The sequence below is a fragment of the Ascaphus truei genome, chromosome 17 (assembly GCF_040206685.1).
Source record: "Ascaphus truei isolate aAscTru1 chromosome 17, aAscTru1.hap1, whole genome shotgun sequence".
Lineage (NCBI taxonomy): Eukaryota > Metazoa > Chordata > Amphibia > Anura > Ascaphidae > Ascaphus > Ascaphus truei.
The window spans coordinates 403,312-428,959 of NC_134499.1; the positions used below are offsets into that span (position 1 = coordinate 403,312).

The 25,648-nt window shown below is 50.3% G+C and overlaps 1 protein-coding gene across 1 annotated transcript in view; it reads left to right on the forward strand.

Moving 5' to 3' along the window:
- LOC142467806 (uncharacterized) overlaps positions 1-25,648 on the forward strand; it is a 157,200-nt gene that overhangs the window by 44,417 nt on the left and 87,135 nt on the right. Inside the window, exons 5-8 of the mRNA XM_075573669.1 lie at positions 5,025-5,406; positions 7,077-7,203; positions 7,422-7,493; positions 7,860-7,928. Coding sequence (XP_075429784.1) covers positions 5,025-5,406; positions 7,077-7,203; positions 7,422-7,493; positions 7,860-7,928 — 650 coding nt within the window. The remainder of the gene's footprint in view (positions 1-5,024; positions 5,407-7,076; positions 7,204-7,421; positions 7,494-7,859; positions 7,929-25,648) is intronic.

Here is a 25,648-nt window from a genome sequence, read left to right on the forward strand (position 1 = left end):
CCTTCTATGGGTATTATAACCTGGGCTAGGGGACCTTCTCCTTCCCGGGCGGCTACGGCTAGAAGGGGGGTTGACACAGGCTTGCCGGATTCCTAGCGGGGCTGGTCCCCACCATGATTGGTGGGCTGAAAGGGCATTTGACAGGGAGGTAGCTGGTCATCGGGGTAGCGGTTGTCCCTGCCCTAATTCCACTGGGAATTACTGTTTCCGGGGTTATATTGATTCCTGCGGGGCGTCTAGGTGCCGTGCAGTTCCTTTTAAAATGGCCGGGCTGGTCGCAATTAAAACAAGTGGGAGGTGGTCGTGGCTCATACTGCACATGATTGTAACCTTGGCCATAAGTGGGGGCAGAGACATTCTCCGCCAACATAATAGGGGTGGTTTTCTTCAGGGCCTGACTTGATTCAAGACCCTTCACTTACCAACAAAAGTGTATCTAGAGGGAGTACCCGGAATTCTGGTCATGCCATAATTAAACCTTTCCGAATGGGTGCCTCAAGTCCGGCTACAAATGCAGCAGATAACATCTGACTATGGGCTTTGTTGTAGGGGGAAAAACCTAAATCGGAAAAAAAACCTGGGACAATCTGATATGGAATTTCTCCACTGATTCCCCTTTTTCCTGAGTCACATCCTGTATATTGATGGCTTGGTCAGCCAGCTTTTCCCTGGCCCAGTCACGTAATTGGTCACAAAAGTCCACCCCAGAGGCATATGTATCATCACCTGTCACCATAGCGTCCGTCAGGCTTTTTTCCATTATGGGCCAGTATGCTTCCCCCGCCTTAATCTCGCATAAGCTAACCAAATCCCGTCGAGCTGCCGAGTACGTTTTTTTGAATCTGGGCCACTCTACGATAAAAGGGCATAGGTTGTTTCTCTGGGTCTGGTAGGGTGGTTACCAGGGAGGAGGCTTGGGGGGGGGAAGGTGACATACATTATTGGGGCGCCTTCTACCTGCTTGGGCGTCTGCCCATACAACCTTGGGCCGCGGTCGGGTACTGGGGGGGTCTGGGGTTAGGGTTCCAAGTCATGTTCGCCTCCTGTGTAGCGGCCTGTGACTCAACATCTGAGTCAAAACTATCGGGCGCACTATAGTGGACACTGCTGCTGTGTCTGTGTGCTATTGTTGTGTCAGGGTAGACTTGAATCCCTACCGCTGGGGCAGTGGTTGTTTGGGGTGAAAGGGCTGGCATCAGGGGCATTAGGGTTGTAATAGGAACCGTCCGCCTGCAGCACAGGATATAGTTGTGCTACATGGGCAGTCAAGGTTGGTTTGTCATTCGTGGGCGGGGTAGTGGGTTGTATAGGTGGGGGTGCTGTTGGAGCTGGGAGCGAAGGTAACAAAGGAGTGAGTATAGGTGAATCAGTCACACCGGGGCGCTGCACACCACAATTATAACAATCTTCCCTGCATTGGGGGTTTCGGGTGCCACACATTAAACATGTCCAGGGGGGTGGGTCAGCACCAGCATAGGGTGGGGGTTGGTCATTTTCAGGGGGGTTACTTGTACAGTCACCGCAAGGGTGATAAAGAAATACAACCTGCCCTCCCTTTTCTATCTCCTGCTCGGTCCATTTTTCTCTGTGGAAAGCCTTGGCGACATTAAACCAGGCTTCCGCTGTCTTCAGCAGGTTTTTATCATTCAAAATTCCTCTCTTTTCTTTCAATATTTTTCGCCATTCTTCTGGCTGTAACAACCTGCCTTTTGCTGCAGTAATTCCACATACTTTAAACAGTCTACTTGCTTTCTTAACATGCTCCTTTCCCTCTCTTTCCGCCACTAGGTGGCAGGCTAAGATTCCTTTCTCTGTCTTACTTGCCTGTGTTCCCATATTAACGTAAGGTATGTTTCCCTGTGGGATTCAAAAACACACGAGACGGCGCTCACTGAGCTTCTCACTCCCACAGAAAAAGACCCCTCTTTCATTTAAACATCTGCGCAATTTCCGTATCTTTTGCACATTCCTTTGGAGGGAAAAAAAAGGGGGTTTTGGTGCGGTCTGTGCTGCTGTTGTTCTGATTCTCTTTCTAGTTGCCATTAGAACAGAAGGAAAAAGAATATTTTCTGGTTTAAAAGACCCATTCGTGTGGCCAGTACGAACAAACCTTTTAAATAAAAATTTTCACCAGTTACAGGGCTACTTCCATTCTTTTCCCTTCTCTTCTCTCTCTCAAGGCTGCACTGCAATTACTAGCAAAAATGTCCTGCCTTTTTTTCACTTATAACACTTTCGGTCCCTTCCAAACAATATACACAGTCTCTAATTGTATCCCAATTTCTGCATATAAACCTTTCATAAAAAAAATAACCCTCAATACCTACTTCCTCAACACCATCATATGCCTTGATTACCTATCGGCAAATTCACTTGCCTATTTCTTTCCTATTCACTTTTCTTTCTTACTGCAAAGCGTACGTTAACGCGGAAAACCAGGAGTTCGGGCAGCTTAACGTCTAGTGGTTGTTGCCCAAGTACCTGTGGGCTATATTCTTACTCTCAACAATCCCCACTCGTCCTTATGAATTCCCAACATTAATCCACAGGTTCGGCGTGGAAGAGATGGAGCACTACTAAAAAATACAAATGCTAGAGAGTGGGTCCCCAATAAAAAGGTTTTAATGGATCAGATCATGGTACAAAAAATGAGCCCTAAGGCCCCCACCAACGCGTTTCGAGCTTCCGCTCTTTCTCAAGGTGCATTTTGAGTAAGGAACATAGCATGGTATTACAGATGAAGAAATAGGCATTTTATTCAATCCATCACAATATCACCATAAAGATCACTTTGTGTCTGTGCTCACACGGGCGTGAGTATTTGTACTATATATTTTAATCCCATTCCAACTCCTCCCCCTTTACCTGTGATACACCTTGTGAGCTGCATTTACTGTGGTTTTTTGATAAACCCTTGTGCAGCCCTCAGGTGGTGAGGGAGCTCAGCTATTATTATAGCTGGTCTGGACTCGGATCCAAAGGTATTGTTCCTATCTGAATTGTGTGTTGGTATCAGTGTTTTCATCTCTACCAGTTTCTCTATTGATTACATCACTCGGGACGAGTTGTGCCCTGCATCGTGTTACTGCGAGTCAATTGGAGACAGCAGCGTCTTCCCCATCCCTGGACAGGAGAGGGTTGAGTTAACACACCAGAAACCAGAGAAGAAATCCAAGGAACCATCTGGGTGGTCAAGCGGTGTATCCATCATCAAGGGTCAAAGAGAGATCTGATGTGATTGTACTCACACAGGCCCGTGTGAGTATTAACTTATCTTCATTGCTTATTCACTCATCCCCTGTCTTAGTATACCTTCTACAGCGCATTGACTGCGGTTCATATGGACCCTTGTGCCTATATTTGGTATTAGAGAAGTCTGGTTATTATACTAACCATTCTACCTTTTTAATGGTTTTTATATTGGTGTTACTCATCCGTGCTCCCCTTGTTCTTTGTTTCTTTTTCTAATTGTTTGGGGACAAGGAAAAGTCCCCTCTAGGGTTCGAGCAGCGGGCAGTGGACCTCAGAGACGTGCACGAGAATTGTATTTCACGTAGGGTCTCCTGGTGGTGGTAATATTTTTATTACACTATTACAATTGCACAAAGAGAGAGCGTCCAGGTAATTTTTGTATTCTTGATCTTAGGTGAATCAGGTGAATCTCACTGGGACTGGACTACAGGCATTTTTATAGGGTTAAGGGCCCTATACTGAACATATACACCCAATCCTCTTGTGGGAACAATCTTCCCCGACTTGCCAAGACTTACAAGAGGGCAGAAGTTGCTTCCCGGTTTGCACAGAGCATGTGCTAACCTCACACCTGAGCTACTTAGCATACCGGGCCCACCTTCTTAGCTAGCGACAGTAAGCCTGGGGTTTGGCTACCAAGTGTGAAGTGCCCATACTTCACACCGGTATCTGATACTTTCAAACATCCCGGCCACTCTAACACCTAGGGGCTCTGAGGCTTTTCAACTCCGGACTTCTCTTGGACACAGGGACACCAACTCTGCAGGGTGCCTTTTAAAGTACGGAGATGAAAAAATACCTCAGCTCATTCTTCCATAACATATGGGCATGTTAATGGACTCATTGCCGGTCCGGCAGGAAAGAGTTCCTGCCTGTACATTTTAAAACATAATACAATACAGTTTATTTATAAAAGTATGTTCTACTTATGCAACAATTATAAACCTTATATGTATGTTTATGGTTTCTTTTTACCTATCTGCACTCCAAAAATTAGAGTGCTAGCTCTTTCCTACCGCAAGTTATCCACTTAATTGAACGGGCTTTCTGATGTGGGTTGAGGTTTGACCTATAATTGGTCTGGGTTACAAGCCGGCATACTGTACAATGTATCCGTGCTGGCTTTAATCCATAACCGCAGACACACGCCAACAATTCCAGCTTAAGTGGCTTACGAGACCGGTGGATACATTTTGACAAGGAGGCACTTCAGCTAGACCACAAAACATGTGTCCAATTGACTTTGCGGTTTAGAGGTCTACGGCTTAGGAAGTGATACCTTAGTGATACCTAGTTGCAATATATTTTATCCCCTTCTGTCCCAACACGGTTAAGGGTTAACCAGCCGGGCATAATACCTTTATTTTTGGCCTGGTTAACCCTCTCACCGCCACACTGTGTCACTTTGTCACCCTGCGGTGGGAGTCAGACTGGATGGGCTATAGATCCCTTCTGCCTGTGTCACCCTGCGGTGACAGGATGGATTCATGGCCCATAAGTACCATTTTTTTTGTGTCACCCTGTGGTGCGATGGATAAATTCTATGGGCCACAGATCCATTCCGTCTCACTGTCACCCTGCAGTTGATGAGACACATTGGATGAGCCTTAGGCCTCATCTGTCACTGAGCTATCTTGTAATTGGAGGAACAGTATGGCTTTCCTGTCAATGTGTCACCTTGTGGATAAAGTGAAAGACTTGTCACTTTGTGGTTGGAGTGACAGGTTCAATGGACCGTCCATCACTGTCACAATGTCCTTTTGACCCCACAGTCCCACCCGCAGCCCTCCATAGTGATGCTCCTTGGAAGGGACATGTGGATACCTCTTGTGGCTCCCATCGTTGGGGTAAGTCTGGGACGGATCGTGCCGCCCCCCAGTCGCCATGTTTTGCCGGGGGGAATCGCAGCCCCTCTCCTGCCCGTCAGGACCACCCTAGCCTGGGGGTCAGCCGGCGTCTCACCTCTTCCACCAGTTCTCTGGACTCTGAGTGCGGTTTTCGGGGACCTGCAGGCCGGAGCCAGTACACAGCGCTGGCAGATATACCACGAGCCAAGCGCCTGGGGCCGGAGTACAACCAGAGCCGGGAGCTGATGGCCCGAACACGCAGCCCTGGGAGAGCAGAGGTGGAGAGGATGTTCGGGCAGGAGCGGAGGTGGGTCAGAGGCAGAGCCGGGGTCATAGCGCGGCACAGAGAGGGAGAGTCGGGGTCAGGGCGAGGCACAGAGATGTAGAGCCAGGGTCAGGGCAAGGCACGAAGAGGCAGAGCCGAGGTCAGGATTAGGCACCGAAAGGCAGTGCCAGGGTCAGGGAGAGGCACCAAGATGCAGGGTTGGGGTCAGGGCAAGGCACAGATATGTGAAAAAAAGGTGTAAGTGCTACAGCGCTGATGCTAATAAAAGTAGGGTGGTATACACTCTACAGGGTGATTACTCAGTGCCTAAAAATTAGGGGGGCAGCCAGGAACAGTCATAGATAAACTAAACACATAATACATACAGAAAAAAGAAATCTGGCGCCTCACACACTCAATGAAACAGTGATAGTCTTGACCATATGGTATGAACCAGTCCTGTAGTGACTATAAATCCTCCGAAGGTTCTTGATGATTGTCTCACTACACATATAAGTAACAAAGACTGCTGTCCGGATGGGCAAAATTGAAGCCCTACTCACAAGATGTCAATAGGATATAGGCACAGCAGCTGATGTCTCTACAGATGGTATTCGCTTTTGGGGTTGGGATCCCCACCGGTAAGGGATCGTTCCCCGGCTGTGCGGCCCACTGCTGAGACGAAATTCACCGCTGATGTTTCATCTTCGCGCGTCGTCCAAGGCACAGATATGCCAAGGCGCAGAGCCAGGGTCAGGGCGAGGCACAGAGAGACAGAGCGGGGTAAGGGCGAAGCACAGGGAGACAGAACCAGGGTCAGGGCGAGGCATAGAGAGGCAGAGCAGGGTAAGGGCGAGGCACAAGGAGACAGGGTGAGGCACAGAGAGGCAGAGCAGAGGTCAGGGCGAGGCGCAGAGCCAGGGTCAGGGCGAGGCACAGAGAGGCAGAGCAGGGTAAGGGTGAGGCCCTTGAGACAGAACCAGGGTCAAGGCGAGGCACGGAATCAGGGCCAGGGCGAGGCACAGAGATGCAGGGCCAGGGTGAGGCACAGAGAGGCAGAGCCAGGGCCATGGCGAGGCACGGGGAGAAAGGGCTGGGGTCAAGGAGAGGCACAGCCAAGGTCAGGGAGGCAGGGGTCAGGAGGTAAGAGTGAGCCACAGATGCAGAGCTGGGGTTAGATTTCGACACAGAGATAGAGCCAAGGTCATACTGAGTATCTGAGGCAGAGCGGGAGCCAGGCTACGGCAAAGAGGCCGAGCAGGGGCCAGGCTGTGGCACAGAGGCAAAGTGGGAGCCAGGTAATGGCACAGAGGCAGAGCAGGGGCCAGGCTGTGGCACAGAGGCAGAGTGGGGGCCAGGCTGTGGCAAAGAGGCAAAGTGGGGGCCAGGCTGTGGCACAGAGGCAGAGCGGGGACCAGGCTGTGGCACAGAGGCAGAGCGGGGGCCAGGCTGTGGCACAGAGGCAGAGCGGGGGCCAGGCTGTGGCACAGAGGCAGAGCGGGGGCCAGGCTGTGGCACAGAGGCAGAGCGGGGGCCAGGCTGTGGCACAGAGGCAGAGCGGGGGCAAGGCTTTGGCACAGAGGCAGAGCGGGGGCCAGGCTGTGGCACAGAGGCAGGGCATGGTTACGCAATCCCTCTCTCGTTCTTGTTTCCCACGATTTGGTAATCCTCCCGTTACCATGGTGACTCACCTGTCTTGGTGGCGCTCATAGGAAGGCAGAGGCCCTGGAGGCCTTCCAGGCCCTGGAGGCTGGACTACTGGAGAGCCTGCAGGGGAGGCTGCCTGCACTGGAGCGGAGGCTCGCGAGACGACAGTCTAGTCCCTGCCTGTACCCTGAGGTGAGAGAGCACTGACTGCTGTGTCATCACAGCTTCAAGGTGGCCGGCCTACAAACTCACGTCAAGCCTTGTCATTCAGTGATATTATTGTTTATTTTTTGTGTATATCTGAATTTTTAAGGTAATTTTTCTGGCTTACATGGAATAACGGTTCTGTTTTCCTGTAACCCCTTATGCTGTCTGTGACTGTTTTCTGCTTTTTGATTGGCTGGTTTCAGGAGTGTGTACGCATGCGACAAGAGCTGAGGTCACGGCGAGCAAGTCTGCACCTGCTTCCGAGAACCGACATGGTGAGTGGGCCCAGTGGTCACGCTGGGGGTCAGTGGCAGAGCCAGGGTGATAGATCAGGTCACACTTAGTCAGTGGCAGGGCCGAGGGCAGAGTTAGGCACAGGGAGGATGTGGAAGGTCACTGTCAGTAGCAGAGCCAGGGGTAGAGTGAGGCACAGGGAAGATGTGTGAGGTCACAGTCAGTGGCTGAGCCAGGGGCAGAGTGAGGCACAGGGAGGATGTGTGAGATCACACACAGTCAGCGGCAGTGCCAGGATCTGGGCCATATAAAGCACCTTCCTTCAGCCTGAGAAGTCTGGGTTTGGGGTTGTGTGAGGTCGGGCAAATGGGGAGTAATTGATCCTCCACTTTTCCTTCCCTCTGCAGTGGGACAGCAGCCTAAGTGCCACAGGCCGGTTGAGTGGGGACCCCTCGCCATGCCGTGCGGGGACTCAGGTGAGCAGCCACACAGGGAAGGGGGCGATGAGATAGTGTTTCTGTATACATCTGACAGTGCGCTCTGCACAGTATAACAATGCACACTGTTCCGAAGAGCTGAACATCTCAGAGACTTGTAAAGATGAAGTGATCTGTATCTTGGACCAGGCTCTCCCACTGCAAATGCCAGTGCCTTATGCAACCCCTCTATTTCCACAGTGTATATGTGCTGTGGGGAGGGCTCGAGGGCTTCCTCTCTGCAACCACCATCACTAGACCTCTTTAATTAAACAAGACGAGAGAGGAGAGCGCAAGCTCCGTAGCGCAGATCAATCAAAAATGGGTTTTATGAAAACAGGGTAAAAAATGGCTACTCACATTGGTAGCTGAGACATGCGCATATAGAGAATAATGGAAGAGCCAAGGCACTGCGGATTTGAGAATATGAAATTTATTAAACTAAGCACAACGTTTCGGCCTCCTATCAGGTCTTTTTCAAGTGACTGGCATATACAACATACAAAGTGACAACTATATATAGGTAAATAATCACCCCCCTAGTCCTTTCACATGTTCAATCAATCTTCTCAATGTCATTTCCGCTTTCCAATGTGCGCATGGATCCGAACCTTGTGACGTCATCACGTCTCTTCATCCCTCTGTGTGGGTCCCCAGCTCTCGCGATCATTGGTTCCTTCTGACGTCAGCCCTAGTAGTATAGCAGCGCCTATTGGCCGTTCATCCTCCTCTTCTGGTTGGCCCTTAACTCCCGCGAGAGTTGATTCACTATCCAGGCCATCCTCCGAATCCACGTCTACCATTGGTCATCACCGCCTTCAATCAAAGCCATTCTGTACCGCCCATACTAGCCTCCGTCTTCGGTTGTATATCCAGATCCCTTCTCGTGAGCTACGATTCCTATTGAGTGGATGTATTCCTCTTCGCACATGCGCACTTATAACTTCTGGCATTTCAGTGCTTGATTAGAGCATCCTTACTCAAATAAAGGTACAGGGGAGTGTCAAGCGTGTTGATGTCACAGGAGGTTCATTTCATAAAAGAGAGAGAAAGTGACACAGTGAAAGTGACTTAGGCTTTGGTCCCGCTGCGTCCGGCGGCGCGCTCGTTGCCGCGTTCGCGTTACTCACCAGCAGGTATTCCCCCGAGCCTGTCTCAGTCCCCCCCTTGCTGCACGGCTCACTATGCGCTGTGACGCGTCAGCCGGCAGGGGATGCAAGAGAATTGCGATCCCGATCAGTGACACGTCACGTGGTGCGCTGGTGAGCCTATCAGCGGCGGGAGCGGGGGCTAGAGCTGTCAGAGCTTCCCCCACCTCCAAAAGGTAGGGGGGAAGTGTGTGTGTGTGTACGGACCGACGGAGGGAGGGATCAGCACGGAGAGGAGGGCATGTGTGGGGGGAAGGGTAGTAGCACGGAGAGCAGCAGAGGGCATGTGGGGGGTCCCTCCTGCAGCCCGGGAGACCCCTGCTGCAGCCCTCCGCTCAAACCACGCCCCCCGGCCGCCGCTCCCTCTCCCTACAGACCGCAGATAGCGGTCAAGTGCCTCTCCACGCGCCACCTGTCTGCAGTGCAGGCGCGTGGTCTGAGGCAGCGGGGCCTTAGCCTAATACAAGTGCTCCTAATACCCAGGTGATTTAAAAAGTTAATGAATTAAAATAAAAGGGTAATTGTAAGTATGTTATTCATACCAACCTACTCAGAAAAAGAAGCAACAAGGGACGTGGAGAAGGCCAGCAGCAGCAGAAAAGTATAGTATCTGTAATAAATCATAATAAATATATGTGTGTTATCTACTTTCCAAAAAGCAATTAAATGATAAAAAATCATTAAGCCCTTTAGGAAACACTGTGCCCAATGTGAACATCCAGTATGCTTCCTTCTGTAGCAGTGCCTTGTCTCTATCAGTACCTGTAGATGTGGGTAGAATTTGATCAATTCCCATAAGCTTTAATGATGATACTGTATACTTGTATTCAGCACAGTGTATGTTTCCTCTTTCCTCCTATTGTTTTTGCTCCGATGCTCAATAAATCTTGTTTTTACATCCTATTTATTTTATTTATTTGTAGCCCTGCTTCCTATCGAACGTAGGCCGCTACCCTGTGTAGGAAGGGCCATGGCGGTAATAATTTAGTCTCGAGGGGGCACCCCAGGTCTAAGCTCTCAGCAGCGCCTCCAAATGTAGCCCTGCTTCCTATCGAACGCAGGCCACTACTCGGTACTGTATCACCTGTAGGCTCGCAGGGCCTAAGTCTCTGCCACGGAGAGCCTGGGGTACTCGCGCAATACTTATAATGGGTGCAGCGCCTCCACCTGCGACAGCTCCCGCCAGAGGGGGAGTGGATCTTCGCAGGACGTATACAGGATAAATACCACCACACAGCAGGATACCTTAACCAAACGACTTTACTTGCATGCAATACCTTACACATATATAGATATCAGCGGACCTCCCTAGAGGAGACACTCTACTTAGCGTCACGGCGAACGCCAACCCTCCCGTGTCCCTCCACTGGGTGATCCCACCCCGTATCCAATCCCCTTGGGATAAGTCCTCCCACCCTCAAGTGAGTCTGATAGATATGTATATGTGAGTGTGACTGCGCAGCCACTGTGTCCCAAATGAAATGATGGTACCGTTGGTGCACTTGTAGAAATACAAAAAAACACGGCGGCTGGCTAGCGGGGTCTGAGCCCAGACCTCTCACCAATTAGAACAGTCCTGCTATCGATCTTGTGGCACTAACGGGAATCAGGAACCTCACTATGGCAATCCCTAGCTCCGCTTGTCTCTACTGGGACTCAGGGCCTGACTGGGCCTGGGGGCAGGCGGCCCACGCAGGGGTGGTTGGCCTCCCCTATTCCGAAGCTCCGTCTCCTCTCCAGCCAGCTCTCAACCAACGTGCGCGCAACCCCCTCCTTTTCCTCTCCCAAGCTCCCAGTCCATTGGCTCAACTCTATCACGGGGTCTCCGCGGGGCTGCTGGGACCAGTGTCTCACTACCTCCCTCCAATTAGCACTCTCCTCCTTCGTGGGCTTTGGCCACACTCGTCTGCGCATGCGCAACCTCTGTCTAGGTTAGGTCTATACGGGTGCCAACCAGAACATGGCGTCTTGCATGACGCGGAGCCTCCATATGATAGTACTCTCTATGCAGCGCACCCTCCTCCAACAACAAGGGTGAGAAAGGGATCACGGCTACATCCTCCCCCCTGTGGATTCCAACGTCCCCGCTTGGACAACGCTAAACAGGCACATCATTATATAATGAAATATGTCTAATACACGTGGTTCTCTAAATCAGCTTGTACATCTCGCTAAACATCACAATAACTGATTGCACTCAATTGCGAGCCCACTGCTGAGCCTCATAGTGGGGTGCCCCAAACTGATCGTAGGCCATCCTCATTGGAGGTTGCCCATTTCTCTGACTCCTCCTTAACAGCTGTTCGGTCACTCCCGTGGGAGAGTGACTATCGGCATCTGGTACGTTGAATTCTTCCCTTGAGGGGCTTGTGGTCTCGGTCTGGTCTTGGATTGGTACGACGCATGGGCTCCGCGGGTCTAATACTGAATTTTCCGGAGCCACCTCCTGGGGTGATTGCTCCTGGAGCTCTTTACCTGAAGCTCCACCGGGAGATGCTCCATGTTGAGGACCCCTTTGAGAGGTTCCCTCTTGTGGATCTTCCAGAACATCGGAGTTCCCTGATTCTTTCTCTGATGACATTTCTCCATCCAATGGGGATGCAGGCCACTCCAAATCTCCTTCCTCTACTTGGGGAATAGGGAGCAGATGATTACGATGCCAGGTTTTCACCCGGCCCTCCGAGTCTTTGATGTGGTAGACCGGAAGACCGGGCAATTGAGAGGCCACCTCGTACACCCCCTCCCGCCAGCGGTCGGCCAATTTATGTTTTCCTGGCTCTCCCAGGTTGCGGAAAAGTACTGCATCGCCAGGTTTAATGTCTCTGTGTTTCACCTTATGATCAAACCGCCTTTTATTCTTGGCATTCAATTTTTCAGCGGATTTCTCGGCTTGTACATAGGCCCGCTGTAGGTTCTCTTGCAATCTCTGTACATAGCAGAAGTGGGTAGTATTGTGTACTCCATCCGTGGAGACTCTCAACTGTATGTCCACAGGCAGTCTAGCTTCACGACCAAACATGAGAAAATATGACGAGAACCCAGTAGAATCGTGTCGTGTACAATTGTAAGCATGGACTAGGGTTTCCACATGGCGACTCCATTTAGTCTTCTCCACTCCTGTTAACGTGCCCAACATGTCTAGTAGAGTGCGTTTGAACCGTTCCAGCAGTGCATCTCCTTCAGGGTGGTAGGGCGTAGTACGGGACTTTTTGATATGTAAGAGGTTCAGCAGTTCTTTTATTAATTTGCTTTCGAAGTCCCGCCCTTGATCGGAGTGTAGGCGTTGAGGAAGCCCATAATGCATGAAATACTTCTCCCAGAGTACCTTAGCCACCGTAATGGCTTTTTGATCTTTGGTCGGAAAGGCCTGAGCGTAGCGGGTGTAATGATCGGTAATGACCAGCACATTTCCTATGCCATGGTTATCGGGTTCGATGCAGAGGAAGTCCATACAGACTAAGTCCATAGGTCCCGTACTTTTTAGGTGACCCATTGGGGCAGCTGTAGTGGGCAAAGTCTTGCGCTGAATGCACCGCACCTACACCTACGACAGTGATGCTCCACGGCTTCTCTCATTTTGGGCCAGAAGAACCTATCTCTCAAGTCCAAAAATCTTATCTACCCCCAAATGACCATGTTCGTCATGGAGAGCTTTCAATACTAGGTACTGCAGTCGTTTCGGTAACACTAATTGTCGTCGGTTCGGGTGGTTATGATATTCTACAATTCGGTATAACAGATTTTTTTGTATCTCGAATTTGTCCGCTTCCCGCATCAGTATACCTTCTACATCCCCCGGAGTCTGTCGAAGGAGGGCCCGGTGATTGTGTCGGATAGCATAACGAATGGCCCCTGCGACCGGGTCCTGCTCTTGGTATCGTACTATATCTTTCTAGGCGATAATCTTGTCGGGGGTAACATGCATTCCACTAGGGTCGCGATAGGCTTCAGGTATAGCGTTGGAGGCACACCCTAGGGAGTCGGCCACTCGTAATTCCGAAAATGCTACTTGATCATTTACGATGGCTGCGGTGCAACATAAAGCTCTTATTCCTGGCCCTGGGATTTCTTCCCACTGATCTTCGTCGGGGTAGTGGCCAACCCCGGTCGCCTAGACAGGGCGTCCGCTCCAATGTTCAAGGGGCCAGGTTTGTATTTCAGGGTGAAATTGTAATTAAAGAGAGCCGCCAGCCAGAGATGGCCGGCCGCATCGAGTTTGGCGGAAGTCATGATGTAGGTGAGAGGATTATTATCGGTCCATACCTCGAACGACACCCCGTACAGATAGTCCCGAAGTTTGTCTACAATGGCCCACTTAAGGGTCAAGAATTCGAGTTTGTGCACTGGATAATTCTGCTCGCTGGCAGTGAGACTGCGGCTGATGTACGCAACGGGTCGCAATCCCGCGGGATATTTTTGATGTAACACGGCCCCTAGGCCACTCAGGCTAGCGTCCACATGTAGTATGTATGGCTGTTCGGGATTTGCATAGGCCAGTACTGGAGCCGCTGTCAGGCTCTGTTTCAAGTCTTTAAAAGCTTGTTCGCACTCGGGTGTCCATTTGTCCCCGAAGGGCTGTCGGGCAGGGTTGGCCTTCTGGCCCGCGTCCACCGGATATATTTTGAGTAGGCTGTTGAGGGCTTTGGCCAACGGGAGTACCCCTCCACAAATCTGCGATAGTAGCCGCAGAACCCCAAGAACGAGCGCAACTCTCCCACATTATCAGGGCGGGGCCAGTTGACAACAGCTTCTATTTTGGCGGGGTCCGTGGCAATTCCTTCACCGGACACTATGTGTCCTAAATCCATCACGGAGGTCCGGCAGAACCGGCATTTATCCAAGGAGAGTTTGAGCCCTTCCTGGGATAATCTATCCAGCACCTTCAAGAGCCGAGCCTCATGCTCTTCCAGGGTATTCCTGAAGATTATGATGTCATCTAAATACACCAGGCATTCTCAGGGGTTCAAGTATTGTATTGTATTGTATTGTATGTCTTTATTTATATAGCGCCATTAATGTACATAGCGCCATTAATGTACATAGCGCTTCACAGCAGTAATACATGTGGTAATCCAATAAATAACAGATAATATAAATAACAGATCATGGGAATAAGTTCTTTAGACATTAAGGAAGAGGAGTCCCTGCTCAGAGGAGCTTACAGTCTAATTGGTAGGAAGGGAGAACGTACAGAGACAGTAGGAGGGAGTTCTGGTAAGTGCATCTGCAGGGGGCCAAGCTTTATGTGCCATGTGTTCAGAATATTCACAGTGCTATTCATATGCTTCTTTAAGCAAGTGTGTCTTAAGGTGGGTCTTAAAGGTGGATAGAGAGGGTGCTAGTCGGGTACTGAGGGGAAGGGCATTCCAGAGGTGAGGGGCAGTCAATGAAAAAGGTTTAAGGCAGGAGAGGGCTTTAGATACAAAGGGGGTAGAAAGAAGACATCCTTGAGAAGAACGCAAGAGTCTGGATGGTGCATAACGAGAAATTAGGGCTGAGATGTAAGGAGGGGCAGAAGAGTGTAAAGCTTTAAAAGTGAGGAGAAGAATGGAGTGTGAGATGCGGGATTTGATCGGAAGCCAGGAGAGGGATTTCATGAGGGGAGATGCTGAGACAGATCTAGGAAAGAGTAGAGTGATTCTGGCAGCAGCGTTAAGGATAGATTGTAGGGGAGACAGGTGAGAGGCAGGAAGGCCGGACAGCAGTAGGTTACAGTAATCAAGACGGGAGAGAATGAGGGCCTGAGTCAGAGTTTTAGCAGTCGAGCAACAGAGGAAAGGGCGTATCTTTGTTATATTGCCGAGGAAAAAGCGACAGGTTTTAGAAATGTTTTGAATGTGAGGGGCAAATGTGAGAGAGGAGTTGAGTGTGACCCCAAGGCAGCGTGCTTGGGCTACTGGGTGAATGATCGTAGTTCCAACAGTAATGTAGAAGGCGGTAGTAGGGCCAGGTTTGGGAGGAAGTATGAGGAGCTCTGTTTTAGCCATGTTGAGTTTAAGGCGGCGGAGGGCCATCCAGGATGATATAGCAGAGAGACATTCAGAAACTTTGGTTTGTACAGCAGGTGTAAGGTCGGCTGTTGAGAAATATATTTGTGTGTCGTCAGCATAGAGGTGATAATTAAACCCAAAAGATGTTATTAGGTCACCTAGAGAGAGTGTATAAAGAGAAAAGAGAAGAGGTCCCAGGACAGAGCCCTTGGGTACCCCCACAGAGAGATCAATAGAGGAGGAGGAGGTATTAGCAGAAGAGACACTGAAAGTACGATGGGAGAGGTAGGATGAGATCCAGGATAGAGCTTTGTTCCGAATGCCAAGAGTATGGAGAATGTGAAGGAGAAGAGGGTGGTCCACGGTGTCAAATGCTGCAGAGAGGTTGAGTAATATGAGCAGAGTGTAATGACCTCTGTCTTTGGCAGCATGGAGGTCGTCAGTTATTTTAGTGAGGGCTGTTTCCGTGGAGTGAGCAGTGTGGAAGCCAGATTGTAGAGGGTCTAGGAGAGAATAGGTGTTGAGAAAATGGAGCAAGCGAGCGAATACAAGACGTTCAAGGAGTTTAGAGGCAAAAGGCAGGAGGGAGACAGGCCGATAGTTAGAAAGACAGGTAGGGTCAAGCTTGCTGTTTTTGAGTAATGGTATGACTGTTGCATGTTTGAAGGAGGATGGAAAGGTTCCAGAGCAGAGGGAGGAGTTAAAAATGTGCGTGAGCGTAGGGATTATAGTAGGAGCAAGAGGTTTTAGGAGATGGGAGGGAATGGGGTCAAGAGGGCAAGTGGTAGAGGGAGAAGAGGCGATCAACAGCGACACATCCTCCTCTGAGACAGTGGATAAAGAGTCAAGGAAGGCAGGAGGAGAGTTAGGAAGAGGTGTAGGATGGGAGGAAGAAACAGAGGGGATGTTCTGACGTATGGATTCCACCTTTTCCTTAAAATAGTCAGCAAAGTCCTGAGCGGAGATGGAGGAGGAGAGGCAGCTGAGGGTGGTTTGAGTAGAGTATCAAAGACAGAGAACAGTCGGCGTGGGTTAGACTTGTGCATGTTGATTAGTGAAGAAAAGTAGGCTTGTTTAGCTTGCGAGAGGGCAGAGTTGAAACAGGATAGCATAAATTTGTAGTGAAGGAAGTCTGCGAGAGTATGAGATTTCCTCCAGAGGCGTTCAGAGGAACGAGTGGAGGAACGCAGCATGCGCGTATGGGAATTTAACCAGGGTCTAGGGTTAAAAGGGCGAGTGCGGCAGAGAGAAAGCGGGGCATGTAGATCAAGAGAGGAGGACAAGGCAGAGTTGTAGTTCCTGACCAGTTTGTCAGGGTCTGTAGCAGAGCTTAGAGAGGAGAGGGAGGAGTGTAACATGAACTCAAAGTCAGGTAAGTGAATAGAGCGCAGGTTTCTGCAGAACCGGGGGGTAGATGGAGGTGGAGAAGGGGAGAAGCGAGATAGAGAGAATGAGATGAGGTGATGGTCAGAGAGAGGAAAAGGGGAAATGGAGAAATCAGAGAGAGAGAAGTTTTTAGTGAAAACCAGGTCTAAGTAGTGGCCATCCTTGTGGGTGCTGGCTGCAGTCCACTGTTGAAGGCCAAAAGAAGAGGTTAGAGAAAGAAAGCGGGAAGCCCAAGGGAGAGAGGGGTCATCAATGTGGCAATTGAAGTCCCCAAGAAGAAGAACAGGGGAGTCTGAGGAGAGGAAGAAAGAGAGCCAGGATTCAAAGTGAGAGAGAAAGGCAGAAGGGGGGTGAGTAGAGGTAAGTGGGCGATAGATGACCGCCACATGAACAGGGAGAGGAGAGAAGATCTGGACAGTGTGAACCTCAAAGGAGGGAAAGGCAAGAGAGGGGGGAATAGGAAGAGTTCGGTAACGGCAGAGAGAGGAGAGCAGGAGTCCCACACCTCCACCCCTGCCATCAGGGCGCGGAGTGTGGGAGAAGGAAAGGCCACCATAAGAGAGGGCAGCTTCCAGAGCAGAGTCAGACTGAGTGAGCCAGGTCTCAGTTATAGCAAAGAGAAGCAGGGAGTGAGAGAGAAAGAAGTCATGCACAGAGAGGAACTTGTTAGAGAGGGAGCGAGCATTCCAAAGGGCACAGGAGAAAGGGAGAGAGGAGGGAGGGTGGCAGGGGATGGGTATGAGGTTGGAGGGGTTAACACCAGAAGGAGTAGAAGTTGTATGTGGGAGGCGAGGACGAGAGCAAGTAGAAATAAGGCAGGGACCAGGATTGGGAGAGATATCCCCAGAAGCAAGGAGGAGAAGCATGGATAGAAAGAGGATGTGTGAGGATGATTTATAGGGGTGTGTTTTAGTGCAGGGTGTATAGTTGTGTGGTGACAGAGGACGCAGGTAAGAAAGGAGTTCATGTGAACTGAGAAGTGGGGCAGAAAGGAGAGATGGAGATATATGAATAGAGTTAGAGACATAAGGAGACTGGTGGAAGGAAGTGCATTAATTGAAAATAAGTGAGGTTGCAGCAAATATAAAAAATAAATGCAGCATCACAGCAATAGTTAAGTGTTGAGATGTGCAGTCTTAGATAGATGATATCCTCTTTTCCAACGTAGATCAAAAGCAGGAATCAGAAGCAGTAGGTGGTCTCCACTTTTCCACTTCTTTTTGAACTTCCTTTTTAAACTTCATATTCTACTTGAAACATTTCTACTTAAAAGCATATCTGCTTACAAGCATGGCTGCTAGCAGCAATGGCTGTTAGGAGTTTACTTATATACTTTTAGAAAGTCCCCTAGAGTCTTCTCCATTAGCCGCTGGAAGGTGTCCGGCGCCCCACATATGCCTTGGGGCATACGGGTGAATTGATAGAACCCTAGGGGGCAGACGAACGCTGTCTTCTCTTGATATTTGGGGCTCATGGGGACTTGGTAGTACCCCGACCGAAGGTCCAGTACGCTGAACCACTGGCTCCCGTTTAAGGTATCTAGGATTTCTTCTATGCGGGGAAGATTATACTGGTCCGGTACCGTTAGATTGTTCAGCGCTCGATAATCCACACATAATCTCACTGTCCCATTCTTCTTTCGCACGACTACTATAGGGGAGGCGTAAGGGCTTCGTGACTCCATGACAATCCGGCTGCTTCCATTTAGTTGATAGCCGCCCTTACATCCTCTACGTCCCTGGGAGCGAGTCGACGTGAACGCTCCCGGAAGGGCTTTTCATCAGTCATACGAATGGTGTGTTGGGCATTGCGACTACACCCCACATCCATCTCACTGGTAGAGAACACGGCTCTTCTTTTTTTTAGCTGTACTCGTAATCGCTCCTTCCAGGCTTCGGCAGGTCGGAAGAGCCAAAGTCAAAGTCTAACGATGCCCCGGGATCTTCCACTCTGGTCGCGTTTACTTGCACGGCTTCATCCACTGAGCTGACAGGATAAATCCTCCCTATTTGTTGACCCACATCGATGGCCATGGGGAAGGGCGACCGATTCTGTACCATTACAAAAATTCAACGGGGAATGGCGGCGGGCCAACTGCGAAACTCTGGTACAAGGCGATATCCCCAGCAGACATCCTCTTCGGGGGTGCTTTCAGTCAGCGTAGGCACACCAAGCTGGGATCCTCTGCGTCTCCCCTGGAAAGAGTTGGGTCAATCCTCCCCGCCCGCAGAGAGTTGGGTCAATCCTCCCCGCCCACAGAACAACAGCCCGTAGTCTTCCGAGGGGGATTTGGGAGGGGCTGGGTCAGCTTGAACCAGCTGTAACTGTAGGCTGGACATGGGTAGCTCATTAGCTTCGTGTAAGTAGGCCCGGATGACGGCTTGCACAATATCAGCATACGTACCGAGTATGATTGGGTACTTGGGCGTATCTTTGGGTTCCGGACACACCAAGGCGTCCACCTTCATGGGGTGAGATTTTCCCGTGTTGAGCTGTTGTATTTACAGGTGTCCACGGTCACCAGGCCGTCGATGGGGTAGTCGTCATTACTTAGGCCGTGTACCTTGATATGTTCGGCTGGTCTCAGAGGCCGCTTTTGGAGATGGCAATCATAGAACCCCCGGTATATGATGGTGACTTGGGACCCTGTGTCTAGTAGAGCGGAGGAGTAGATTCCGTCCACTAGCACCCGGATCAACGCTCCCACTCGGTTACCATCCTCCGCTGGGTCTTCTCCCCCCTGAGGGGTCCCGGGCATGTCGGTATCGGCCGCATACACCCCGCAAACCATGGCCTGTGGCGTGAACTTCTTGGGAGAGGGGCTCCGGTGTCGAGATTCGCCCATTCGACAGTCGTACGATATGTGTCCCTTCTTTCCACATTTGTAGCATGAAATATCCCTGGGGGTAGCGCGGCGGTCGTACGGAGGCGAGATCCGTCCCGCGTATTTCGGCTTTTCGGAGCCGGGTTTGTCTGTGGGTTCCTCCTTCTTCTCAGCACTCCCTTTGGGTTTAGCCTTCTGAGGGGAGTGTAACATCAGATGCGTCTCGTGCTCTTTGACCTGCTGCAGGAGTTGGATAAACGAGGGGGGGTCCCCGCGTGAGGTGGTCACGGATCATGCTAGCTATAGGGTGAGTAGGACTGGACCCTCGGAGGTATTGTTTATGGAGATATTCCTTCATCTGAGAGGGCGTCACATATTTATGATGCAGCAACGGCCCGAGAGAGATTTGTACTCAGTGTATATAGGCAGATAGATCTTCCCCCTCCTTTTGATTTATGGCATAGTACTTGGCCCACAGGGCGCCATCATCCTCTTTTGCGCTATAGGCTTCCACTAGGAACTCGATCATCATACGAGAGGTTAGTTCGGGGTATTGTTCTAGATGAATACTGATCAAGGTGGATGCTGGGGGGCGCAGGCACTCCATGAGTCTTTGCTGTTTCACCACGTCGGTGCAAGACCATTCTTCCATTACTCCCCTAGTGTGTTCCTTCCATGTCTCTATCCCATCCTCCCCGGTGGGCACAGGGAGCGTCCCCGAGAAGGCCTTTAACTTCCGGTAGCTTTGGGCATGGGTGGCTAAAGTAAGTGCTTCTACTAGCGGCGGTAAGCTGCTGGGGGTAGTTAACTGGTCTATCTTGTCATTGAGTTTTTGTAGCATATCACTACGCACCCCTGCTTCGGCGGATGCGCTCGACTCGGGATAACTGGATTCTGACCGGCAACTAGCTGCCTCTCTCTCGGGGTAGTGAGCAAAGGGAAGGGTGGGGTCGTCCTCATCTAGCTCCCTTACAGGGGGGTCTCAAAGGGGGTAGACAAGAGGGCTACCACCAGGCGGTGCATCGGGCAGCGGCAGATATTGGTGAACAGCGGGTTCGAGTACTACCAGGTCTCGCCGGTAGTCCACAAGCAAGGTGTTCCATTTAGAATCTTGGTCTATGAGTACATCTGCCAGGCGGGCTTTGGCAAAACCCTGGAGTTGTCGTAAGGCCGTTTGCAAAGTCTCTAGGGGTAAGGTCACAGCTACGGCACGACGGGCAGGCGTGCGCATTTGGCGCGCCCAGTCGCGCATCTCCTGTCGGGTAGGAAGGGCCATGGCGGCAATAATTTAGTCTCGAGGGGGCACCCCAGGTCTAAGATCTCAGCAGCGCCTCCAAATGTAGCCCTGCTTCCTATCGAACGCAGGCCGCTACCCTGTGCTGTATCACCTGTAGGCTCGCGGGGCCTAAGTCTCTGCCACGGAGAGCCTGGGGTACTCGCGCAATACTTATAATGGGTGCAGCACCTCCACCTGCAAAAGCTCCCGCCAGAGGGGAGTGGATCTTCGCAGGACGTATACAGGATAAATACCACCACACAGCAGGATACCTTAACCAAACGACTTTACTTGCATGCAATACCTTACACATATATAGATATCAGCGAACCTCCCTAGGGAGACACTCTACTTAGCGTCACGGCGAATGCCAACCCTCCCGTGTCCCGCCACCGGGTGATCCCACCCCGTGTCCAATCCCCTTGGGATAAGTCCTCCCACCCTCAAGTGAGTCAGATAGATATGTATATGTGAGTGTGACTGCGCAGCCACTGTGTCCCGAATGAAATGATGGTACCATTGGTGCACTTGTAGAAATACCTGCCGGGTACTCCAGTACCCGGTACTGCTAAAATCTTCACAAAGGCTCAGCTGGATATAGAAGTCGTCCTTCCACCCACGTGGCGGTCCAGGGCGATCCCACCCGGACACGCGGCGGCTGGCTAGCGGGGTCTGAGCCCAGACCTCCCACCAAATAGAACAGTCCTGCTATCGATCTTGTGGCACTAACGGGAATCAGGAACCTCACTATGGCAATCCCTAGCTCCGCTTGTCTCTACTGGGACTCAGGGCCTGACTGGGCCTGGGGGCAGGCGGCCTACGCAGAGGCGGTTGGCCTCCCCTACTCCGAAGCTCCGTCTCCTCTCCTCTCCAGCCAGCTCTCAACCAACGTGCGCGCAACCCCCTCCTTTTCCTCTCCCAAGCTCCCAGCCCATTGGCTCAACTCTATCACGGGGTCTCCGCTGGGCTGCTGGGACCAGTGTCTCGCTACCTCCCTCCAATTAGCACTCTCTTCCTTCGCGGGCTTTGGCCACACACGTCTGCGCATGCACAACCTCTGTCTAGGTTAGGTCTATACAAGTGCCAACCAGAACATGGTGTCTTGCATAACGCGGAGCCTCCGTATCGGAGTACTCTCTATGCAGCCCACCCTCCCCAACAACAAGGGTGAGAAAGGGATCCCGGCTACATATTTATAAAATATTTTACCAGGAAGTAATACATTGAGAGTTACCTCTCGTTTTCAAGTATGTCCTGGGTATGTCTTTCCTACAGTACATATACAAGTCGGCATGGGCATGTTATAGTGTACACCACATTCATAGAAGTACATGTGATTCTGCTGTTAATTTTGTATTTGTCCCCATTCCTTGGATGATAAAACATATCGCCTGTATTAAGGCTATTTGTAAGGAATCCACTACTGGCTTTGACTATAGCCGTGCAGATCTGTGCAGTTGCAAGCTTCCTCTGGCAATCTATGGCACAGGTGCTGCCTCTCATTGCAGCTTCTGCCCTGTGCTACTTCATTGGAGGAATTCTCACACACCCTCCTCCTGTGATTGGATCTCCGCCCTTTATATTCTAGGCGTTGGCTCTGAACCAGCGCCGAGCATAACTATTCCTACCTCTATGTTACTGTCTCTGCCACAAACCACCCCAGGCCTCTCTCCTAGCGTTCTTACCTTCCAAGTTCCTGAGTATCCAGAGGCCTGGTCCTGGACGTCTGTGCTGAAGCGTTGTTGCCAGCACTGGCCTGCTGCTATCTCCTTGCAGTGGCCTACCCTGGACGTCTGTGCTGAAGCGTTGATGCCAGCACTGGTAACTGCTGCATTCTCTCCTAGCAGTGGCTACCCTTCCTGTCCTACGGCCTGCTGCTATTCTCCTGCAGTGGCCTACCCTGGACGCCTGTGCTGAAGCGTTGATGCCAGCACTGGTAACTGCTGCATTCCCTCCTAGCAGTGGCTACCCTTCCTTTCCTGCGACCTGCTGCGATCCTCTTGCAGTGGCCTGCCTTGGACTTCTGCGCTGAAGCGTTGGTTCTTCCCGACGCTGCCCTGCGGTGAACTTCGGCCAGCCTGCTGTCTCCTCTTGCTGAGATCGGCGTCATGGGCCGAGGCCGCTCCTCGCGCAGAAGCCACCCCCGCGCTCACGCTCCTAAGCTGAAGCGGGGCACTCCTGATTTCCTGTTGCCGAACTCCTGCTTCATTAACGACGATGCTGCCTTCTCCAATCCTGACCCTGCGATGTACGACTACGAACTGCGCACTCCGGATCAGTCTGCGTGGACTAAGGTCGTGATTATATAACCCCACCTCAGCCCCGCGGTCCGGTCCCGGTTTGTGGTGAGCATCGGCGTAACACTATTACACACTGAACAGCCATAACATTTAAAGCATCCAGGTTTGGGACTGCCTAAAAAATGTGTGGTCATATACTGTAGTGTCTCTTATTGTCTGCTTGAATAAGCGTATCTTTTATATTTTCCAACATTTATACGCAAATCTGGGTAGCTCTTTACATGCCAAGCTCAATGAATTATCCTGTTGGAGTATACCCCAATGTTTACGGATGCTCTGCTGGATAAACTTACTTGCTGTAGTGTACTTACTGATGTAATTCATCCTATCTGATACCACCTTTTGCCCCACTACGTCAACCTTTTTATTAAGAGCCTCTTCAACCACAGAATTTTTATAGCCACGTTCTAAGGCCGTGCCTATAGTGCTGTTGTTGGCGACGGCGATACGGTGGGTGACGTCACCCGTCACCACCGGCGAAAGTTATGTTTCGCCGGGCGGCGGGGTCGCGGGATTCCGGCAATTTGATTTGTTGAAGGACCGTCACGTGACGCGATGGTCCTTGAAAAATCAAATTTTTGTCGGCTTTAGATTTTCGCGCCGGTGCTTGTCGCCGTCGCGTGCACTATAAGCGCACGCGGCGGTGGCAATGTATTTGTTTTCGGGCGACGTCGCCGGCACTATAAGCGCAGCCTAAGAATCCCTGTTTGACATCACTAATTGTTTCTACCAGTTTCCATGGTCTGTCAACTATCCTAGTAGCTCTTATCTTTTGCAAAAAAGGCAACATCCTAACAAGGGGGTCTGGGTGAAAACTGGTAGCATATAGCGTGGCATTCTTATCAGTGGGCTTACGGTACAAGTCCGTGTGTAAAGACTGTCCGTCATATGATACTAGCACATCCAAAAATGCAATTTGTGTGGGGCTCCAGTTTTTAGTAAAACGTACTGGTGTTTGAAGTAAGTCCAAGTATGTAAAGAAGTCAACTAATTCCTCATCTGTGCCATCCCAGATGAGGAACACGTCGTCAATATAGCGACAATAAAAGACAATGTAGTGAGTTGTGCCATAAATATATTGATTTTCAAAATGTGGCATATATAAATTGGCGTATGCTGGGGCAACATTACTGCCCATTGCAGTCCCTGTTGTCTGCAGGTAAAAACCATTCTCAAATTTAATATAGTTTTTATGCAAGACAAAGTGTAACAACAATAAAATATAATCAATGGGAGGATTGATAGTATGTTCCTTCTCCAAAAAACCTCTTACTGCCTCCATGCCCTCATCATGCGGAATAATTGTGTATAAACTGGTGACGTCCATAGTCACCAGAAAAGGCCTAATATGATTAAGTGTAAGGCTTCTAATTTTATCTAAAAAGTAAAATGTGTCTCGAATATATGAGGGAGCTTTACTGACTATGGTTTGCAGAAATTGATCAATAAATACTGCCATTGGCTGATAAATCGAGTTTGTGGCAGATATAATCGGCCTTCCTGGGGGGTTAAGTGAGCTTTTATGTACCTTGGGTAAGAGGTACAGTACTGGTTGTCTGGGATTCTTCATGGTAAGAAACTTAAGTTCCTCATCATTAATCCACGAATTGCCTAAGCCTAAAGCAAGAATCTGGGTAATCTCTCTCTGATAGGCAAATGGTGGGATCCCTATCCAGTGAAACATAACAATTTGCAGCCCCCATTTGTCTCATAGCCTCTGCCTTAGTCACTTTCACTGACACTACTCTCTCTCTTTTATGACATGAACTTCCTGTGACAAGCATGTGACATCAACACACTTGACACTCCCTTGTACCTATGTTTGAGTAAGGATGCTCTAATCAAGCACTGAAATGCCAGAAGTTATAAGTGCGCATGTGCGAAGAGGAATACATCCACTGAATAGGAATCGTAGCTCACGAGAAGGGATCTGGATATACAGCCGAAGACGGAGGCTAGTATGGGCGGGACAGAATGGCTTTGATTGACGGCGGTGACGACCAATGGGAGACGTGGATTCGGAGGATGGCCCGGATAGTGAAGCAACTCTTGCGGGAGTTAAGGGCCAACCAGAAGAGGAGGATGAACGGCCAATAGGAGCTGCTATACTACCAGACAAAAGACAAAAAACAAGCGCAAAACGCAAATGGTGAAGTATATCAAAACATATTTAGTGTTAAAAAAGGGTAAGTATTCTGCGTACATCAAAAAAATAGAACATAAGCATTTCATGTATCAATACACGAGTTATCACACAGCTGGCATCAGGGTAGGCGATAGAAGGAGATTCCTCAGGTAAGTAGACCTCAACACTCTCCAGATGTCGTCTGACTCCGTGGCTGTAGTTAGTCACCAGCGTCCAGGTCGTCTCCAGGTCACGTGTTGCAGGAACTCCGTTGCCGCCTCCGTGGTAGTGGGGAAGAAGTTCTTACTCCAAAAGGACACACTATGTGTGCATCGGGACAAAGTTTCTAAGTCCACTCAACAGAGTATCAATGCTACAGGATACAGTTGTGTGTTTAGGCATCTGTGCCTGAGAGTCCATCAGCTGACAGTGACGTTCCGCTACGCTCATACAAGGGGCGTACCTCCAACGGGAGACACCTGAGCGGTATAGCATAGATGCACGGCAGAAAAAGATGTAGCTTAATAACTATCCAACAAAACTTCAGGGTATCCCTGAAGAAGTAGCACCTAGCTACGAAACGCATAGGATTATTGCTTTTATTGGTACCTTTTATGTCCATTACTCTTATCCTTTAACAGTTTTGTTGGATAGTTATTAAGCTACATCTT